The sequence below is a fragment of the Hipposideros armiger genome, unplaced genomic scaffold, assembly GCF_001890085.2.
Source record: "Hipposideros armiger isolate ML-2016 unplaced genomic scaffold, ASM189008v1 scaffold_121, whole genome shotgun sequence".
Classification (NCBI taxonomy): domain Eukaryota; kingdom Metazoa; phylum Chordata; class Mammalia; order Chiroptera; family Hipposideridae; genus Hipposideros; species Hipposideros armiger.
Window position 1 is genome coordinate 2,168,082 of NW_017731471.1, and position 7,597 is coordinate 2,175,678.

At 37.7% G+C, this 7,597-nt stretch overlaps 1 protein-coding gene across 4 annotated transcripts in view; it reads left to right on the top strand.

Moving 5' to 3' along the window:
• The window catches only part of GPR174 (G protein-coupled receptor 174), an 81,822-nt gene that overhangs the window by 60,035 nt on the left and 14,190 nt on the right, over nt 1-7,597 (top strand). For 3 of the 4 annotated variants that reach the window (XM_019648167.1, XM_019648165.1, XM_019648166.1), the window contains exon 5: nt 4,130-7,540. The exons of the other annotated variant lie outside the window; for it this stretch is intronic. In XM_019648167.1, the coding sequence (XP_019503712.1) occupies nt 4,666-5,658 (993 nt within the window). In that variant the 5' untranslated portion in view covers nt 4,130-4,665 and the 3' untranslated portion in view covers nt 5,659-7,540. Of the gene's footprint in view, nt 1-4,129; nt 7,541-7,597 lie in introns of those variants that run through there. 4 annotated transcript variants of the gene reach the window in all.

Consider the following 7,597-nt stretch of genomic DNA (forward strand, 5'->3'; position numbering starts at 1 on the left):
AGCCTACGCCGTCGCCGGCGACTCATGGCAGCCCAGCTCCAGGTTGAGCTGTTGTTCAGCATCTTAGCTGTGGAGGGCAATGTCACTGGCCCTCATATGTGGGATCCGAACCGGGGCCCTCTGGTGTCCCAGGCCAGTTCTTAACTATCACGCCACTCGGCCGGCCCTTTAATTAGGTTTTAATTGGGGAATTGGGGGAGGGCAAAGCGATGGGGAATCAGGGAAGGGGAACAGACAAGTTGCTGTCCTTTTTGTTCTTCAGTCTAGTTGTGGAGGGCGTTGCTTCACTGGCCCATGTTGGTATTATCATTGCACTCTTCCCGGCTGAGGCAGTCGCTAGCCGGCCATTGGACGGCCACTCATGGCAGCTCATGAAAGCTCATGCCAGCTGCCGGCCAGCCCCACTGCAGCCTATGCCATCGCAGGTAACTCATGGCAGTCCAGCTCCAAGTAGAGCTGTTGTTCACCATCTTAGCTGTAGAGGGCACAGCATCACTAGCCCTCATGTGGGATCTGAACTGGGGTCCTGCTGCTCAGACCTGGTGTCCCAAGCCAACTTTTCACCAACACGCCACTCTGCCGGCCCGAGATATGTTCCCTTTATTCCCACTTTGCTTACAGTTTGTATCGTAAATGGATGCTGGGTTTTGTCGAGTGCCTTTTCTTTATCTATTGCTATGATCATATGATTTTTATCTTTCATTATTTTTGTGGTATATCACTTTAATTGATTTGTGGATAGGGAACCAAACTTACATGCCAGGAATAAATCCCACTTGATCATGGTGTATTATCTTTTTAATATATTGCTGAATTCATTTTGCTAATATTTTATTGAGAATTTTTGTGTCTATGTTCATCAGGGATATTGGCCTATAATGTTCTTTTTCTGTGATATGTTTGTCTGGTTTTGGAATCAGGGTAATGGTGACCATGCAGAATGAGCTTGGGAGCCTTCCCTCCTCTTGAACTTTTTTGCAATAGTTTGAGGAGAATAGATGTTATTTTTTTGAATATTTGGTAAAATTAACCTGTGAAGCCAAATGGTCCACTACTTTTGTTTGTTGGTAGTTTTTTGGTTACTGATTTTATTTCATTAGTAGTAATCACTCAGTTCAGATTTTCTGTTTATTCTTAATTCAATTTTGGAAGATTGTTTCTAGAAATTTATCCATTTTTCCCAGTTGTCCAAGTTTTTGGTGTATAATTGTTTGTAATATTTTCTTATATTTTTTGTATATCTGTGATGTCCATTGTCACTTCTCTTTCATTTCTGATTTTATTTATATGGGTCCTCTCATTTTTTCTCATTAGTGCTTTTTAAAGAGCTCATCTTATAAAAAAATATATGTGACAGCATTATGTAGAGTATAGTAGAAAAATATAAGGGACAGGGAGACAAATTAAGTAGTAAGGACCTGAACTAGAGTAGAAACAATCGATTTTTTTTAAAAATGTGATTGTCATGACAAATAATGCAATTGAAGAAAATAGTAATAATAATAGCTATAATAACTAATGTCTACTGGGCACTTATTATGTACCAGACACAATGCTAAATGAATTACATACAGCAGCTCAATTAATTCTCACACTGACTCTATAGATTAGATACTATGATTATTCTCATTTTACCAATGAGCAAATTAAGGATCAGAGAGGTTTAGTGATATACCGAAGGTCACACAGCTATTAATTGAAAGAGCAAGAATTTAAACCCAAGTCATTCTGACACCCAAACATACATTATTTCTCCTATGGTATGCTATCGCCCCCATTAGAATTTGTTTGGAAGTAGAGAATAAGTTTCAAAGAGTCAATGTCTCCAAGAGTTTGAGATGGTCTGAGAAAACAGTGGTTAACTTAACAGCAACATGGAAGTCTAGATTAGAATAGGATTTGAAGTTTGAGAGATGAAAATTTTTTTGAGATAAATTGATTTTTATAGTCAAATCATTTTTATTTACTGAAATTATTTCATTCACCAAATACTGAGCACTTACTTTTTGTCTTGGACATTCCTTGGTTCTGGTATACAGCAAGTGAAAAACACACACAAGAATACGTGTCCTCATAAACTTTACATCCTACTAGGGAAAATATATAAAAACCAAATAAATAACTAAAAAACATAGAGTATGTTAGTTATGATAGATAATAGATAAAATAATTGCTAAAGGGAGATGGAGAGTGTTGGGAGGAGGTCTGCAGCTTTAAATAGGACGATGAGGGAAAGCCTCAAGAAAAGGTGACATTTGGTAAAGGTCAGAAGATCAGAAGGAAAATAACTTGGCTGAAGCATTTTAGGCACAGGGAACTGCCAATTCAAAGGCTTTGAGGCAGGAGTGTGCCTGGTCTTTTCACCTAACAGTAAAAATGACCAAGTGCTGGAGCAGAATTCAAGGGAGGTGGAGGAAATCTCTGGAAGTGAGGTCAGAGGAGTAACTGGGAGCCAGATCATGTAGGATGATGTAGGCCTTTGTGAGGACTTTGATTTTTCCTCTAAGATAAAAAGTCATTAGGAGGTTTTTTATCAGAGAGATGATATGATTTGACAAGATATGACATATTTTAAGTAAATACAAAAGATGACTTCACTTTAATACTTATGGCAAATTTGAGGTGATGATGAAACATCCAAGAGAACTGGTCTTAAATATAGTTGGAAAGAGAGCTACAACTCAGATGAGATATAGATTTAAGAGTCACTGGCCATGATAGGAGAGGTGAATGAATGTTCAGTAGAGGTTGACAGGTTGTATATTTGTAAAATTCTAATGTGTAGTCAGTTACTTTAGTAGGCAATGCCTTTTATATAAATAGCTGAAAGAAAGTTCAAAATCCAGGGCTTTTGACTTTTTGGTTCAACACCTAATTTCTCCTGTCACCTAATCAAAATCATTACCTGTGAAAATATTTCAAAGATGTATTTCAGTTTGGGAGCTGCAAATCCTCTGACTTTAACCTCACTTTCAATATTGATGTTGTTCTTTACAGTTGTGCTTCCCTGTATTTTATAACCCCATCTCTCTACTTATCTGAGGAATCTCAAGTTTTTAACTTCTACAATCTGAATTCATAGTTCATATCATTCATCAGGTCTTTTAATTAAAGTGAGAACCATAGCTTTGAACGAAAAGTGCTATTTTACTTTCCAGGCAATTGAGTAAAAATAATAACAATAATAATTCCTTCAGGGGCTGAGTCAAGCACACTTCCAACCACATGGATTTGATAATCCAAAGCAGGATGTTTCCTAATTCCTATTTCATTTTTATTCTTCCCACATATCTTTAAAGTCAGTTAAGTCCTTCTGGATTTCAGCAGCCTTGAGGCAAATATCCAGGTCCCTAAGCTAAAATTTGTTTACCTCAGAACAAAGGTCATGGACCCAGCTGAATCAACTTTTGGGGAATTTCGATTCTCTGTACTAGTGCTATTGTCTGTTATCTTGGATAATTGAGAGGTGACTAAATGACCCATGTAAATGGAAGTATTTAAAGAGAGGCTGGTTGCCCATTTCTTCTTAGACATCTGGGAAGGATTTGGACCAAATTGGTGGCCCCTAAATTATGGCTCAAGGACAAATGCTGGGTTGGCTATATCTGAATCACATGGGGAGCTTTTCAAAAATACAAATTATGGGCTTTATGTACTAAATCAGAATTTCTGGAGGATACACTAAGAAAGCTGTGAAAAGCTATATTTTCTAGAACTCCCCCAGAAGAGTCTGACAATCAGTGAAGTTTCTGAAGCAATGGTCTAAATCAGAGCCCTTCAAATGTTGTTATGCATAAGAATCATCTGTGGTTATTGTTACACTGAACTGAATCAGTAGGTCTCAGGTGAGGCAGGAGATTCTTCTGTATTTTTAAATCTCTCAAGTAATGCTGGTTCAGAATCACATTTTTAGTAGCAAGGGGCTCGATTACCTCTCATACTCCTTCTAGAAATACTTTCCTGTGATTCTAAAGTGCCTTATCAAAAGTGTGGCTTATCACCCTCATTTACATCAGAATGTTTCATTCAAACTAATAGATTTATCTACACATAGGCCTTTCTGTTTTTTGCAAAAAATGCCAGACATTAATTTTTTTTCTTCACTTGCATCTCTGCCTTTGTTTCCCAGTTTTTAGCTTTCAACATATAACTGAAAAAGTCCCAGAAAAGTTGATCTATCCACATTGATCATCTCTGAAGAGTTGCAGACCCACTGAGTACTAAAGCAAACATTTCTTCTGCGTGAGCCAAAAAGAAAAGAAGAAAAACAGCCTGCCAAACACCTGTAAAGTGATGACTATCATCATATGGGAATTTGAAGAACTACTATATGGCACATTCATGATCCAAATGGGAGAGGATCAACTGTTGTGATATCTCAGAAAGGCTTATAACAGTGTAAACAAGAGGAGAAAAATATATTGACTTGTCATCTGTGCTTGTACACTAGATTTCCATGTAGTTACTGTAGACAAATTCAAAGCAAACATACAGATAGTTCTTTAAAAATCATGTGTAGAAGCTCAGACTGATGCAGTAAAAAGGAGGTTATTTTATTCTCATTCTCTCTAACCCATGGATGATCTGTCTCTGAGAAAGAGCAGTTGATTGTGAATTGAGGTTTTGAAACTCCATTTGGCAAAGACTGTTTCTTTAGAAAGTAACATGCCTGCAAATGACACATGTGCTGGAACAGATACAGATTTTCGATACTTCATCTATGCAGTGACATACACTGTCATTCTTGTGCCAGGTTTCATAGGGAACATATTAGCCTTGTGGGTATTTTATGGCTATATGAAAGAAACAAAACGAGCTGTGATATTCATGATAAACTTAGCCATTGCTGACTTACTACAAGTTCTCTCCCTACCACTGAGGATCTTTTACTACTTGAATCATGACTGGCCATTTGGGACTGGCCTATGCATGTTCTGTTTCTATCTTAAGTATGTAAATATGTATGCAAGTATATACTTCTTGGTCTGCATTAGTGTACGACGATTTTGGTTTCTCATGTATCCTTTTCGCTTCCATGACTGCAAACAGAAATATGACCTATACATCAGCGTTGCTGGCTGGCTGGTCATCTGCCTTGCCTGTTTGCTCTTTCCTCTCCTGAGAACAAGTGAAGACACCCCAGGCAACAGAACTAAATGCTTTGTGGATCTTCCTACCAGGAATGTCAAACTGGCCCAGTCTATTGCCATGATGACCATTGGCGAATTGATTGGGTTTGTCACTCCTCTTCTGATTGTTCTGTATTGTACCTGGAAGGCTGTTTTATCACTGCGAGATAAATACCCTGTGGCCCAGGACCTTGGAGAGAAAAAGAAGGCTTTGAAGATGATTTTAACCTGTGCAGGAGTATTCCTAATTTGCTTTGCACCTTACCACTTTAGTTTTCCTTTAGATTTCCTGGTCAAGTCCAACGAAATTAAAAGCTGCGTAGCCAGAAGGGTGATTCTGATATTTCACTCTGTTGCCCTGTGTCTTGCTAGTCTTAATTCTTGCCTTGACCCAGTTATATACTACTTCACCACTAATGAGTTCAGAAGACGGCTTTCAAGGCAAGATTTGAATGATAGCATCCAACTCCATGCGAAATCCTTTGTGAGCAACCATATTGTTTCTACCTTGACAACTGAATTATGCTAAATAAAATAAAATGAAAAAAATAAAACCTGAATGTGACCTGAAATGCAAATATATTAGAACACATTTGCAATACCCCAAGCTACTGGGAAGTCACAGGAAGCACTCATATGACTTCAGTCATGCTCTATCTTACCTAACATCTTCATTACAGAACTTATTTATGGAGTTATACTCCACCATCACTGATGTTGACATGTTCATGAGTAATTTGTCACCAAGTCTTTGAGACTTGAACTATAAAACTTCAGTGACGTCCTATACACATATTCTCTCAACTAGAGTCAGCTGTTTTATCTGTGAACTTAAGAAACAAAGGGACGTTTAGCTTGGTGTCATCATAAGCACTTAGTTTTGTCACAGTGGACACTGAGTATTTAGAGGCAAAGTAGTTGACTATTTATACTGGTAATCACAGTTTGTATTCCAATATCATATTTTTGGTTGTATTTTAAGTAGGATGACCAATATATCATTCTGTGAAAATAAAGTGTTTTAAACATGGGGCCACTTTTATCTCCAATGTATGATTACACTCTGGATTTGAAGACTCAAATAGCTATTGCCTCCCTTTCAGTGTCAATATGAAACACCATCTGTTATGCCTATTCATATAATGGAAAACTGAACTTAGGCCTTTGGTATGTTAAAAGCAAGAACAAGAAACAGATTCACATGCAATTCCTTTCTACAACTGTATAAGCTGCCATATTGAATCTACCCAGGGCAAATAGCTTGTCAAAGTTCATACAGTGTGACATAAATTGCCTTTATAGGTCCAGGAGATAGCACATAGGTGACAATCACAGTTTTGGTTCTCTTAAACTATTTTCAAAGAATACATTTGGAGATACATGGATCTACCTAGTAAAAGGAGTTTCCATTATGCTTCCAGAGTGACTTTCAGGTACTCTGACAGGTTACTGCATTTTCTGAGTCTAGGGAAGAAATACTGCACTAACTACTCACTAAGCTTAGGCCAGAGCAAAAGATGAAGTAGAGTTGGGTACACCTCTTAAAAGCCTCACCACACTGTATTTCTTACTTTAAGTTAGGTGGCAACTGTCAAGCTACATTCACAAGTCAGGGTAAGGTTTGGAGGCAGCCAGGCATGTGGATCCTAGTCTTCAGTAATTTGTCTGATCCATCTTTTTCCCAGTCATACCATTCTGAGGTCTACAAAGCCTACCTCCCAGCAGCTGGAGAAGACAATTCTTTCACCTTTTAAAAAAGTGCAGGAGATTAATTTTGGCAGCATTTAACATCCCTTACAATTCCTTTTCTGCTACCTCTTTGGTACTAGTATTCAGGAAATAGACTGATGATATGAATATTAATTAAATATGAGGTCTTACATATTTACAGTACTTCGAAACATGTTTTAGCAAAAATCTCTAACTTAAAAAAATGCTCTGCTTAAAATGTGTGTGCTATATACAATGAAGAAACATGCTACTTCTCATCTGGAAGGATTGTGGAAATCAACCAAGGATTCCATCATAGACGAAAGGAGTTGTTTCAGGCACACAGTTATGATACTAATATGTTTGGCGGAAAAACTGGTGAAATCCAAATGGATTCTAATATATAAGATGAATGGAAAAATTTTTAATGTTTTCTCTGAACAAGTGTTGATTTTGCTTGTACTTTGTTATTAAAATAATATCCTATTAGAAGACTGATTTTGTGCTGCTAGCAATAGTGTATCTATTTATCTCCTAATTATTCACTGTAAGGTACATATTTTGCTGTGTTAAATTGTGTTTTTAAAAAGGGTAACTGTAACTATGTCTGGTCTCTTTGATTTAAAGTGACTTGTGTTTGGGCCGGCCGAGTGGCGCGATGGTTAAGAATTGGCTTGGGACGCCAGAGGGCCCCGGTTCAGATCCCACATATGAGGGCCAGTGACACTGCCCTCTACAGCTAAGATGCTGAACAACAG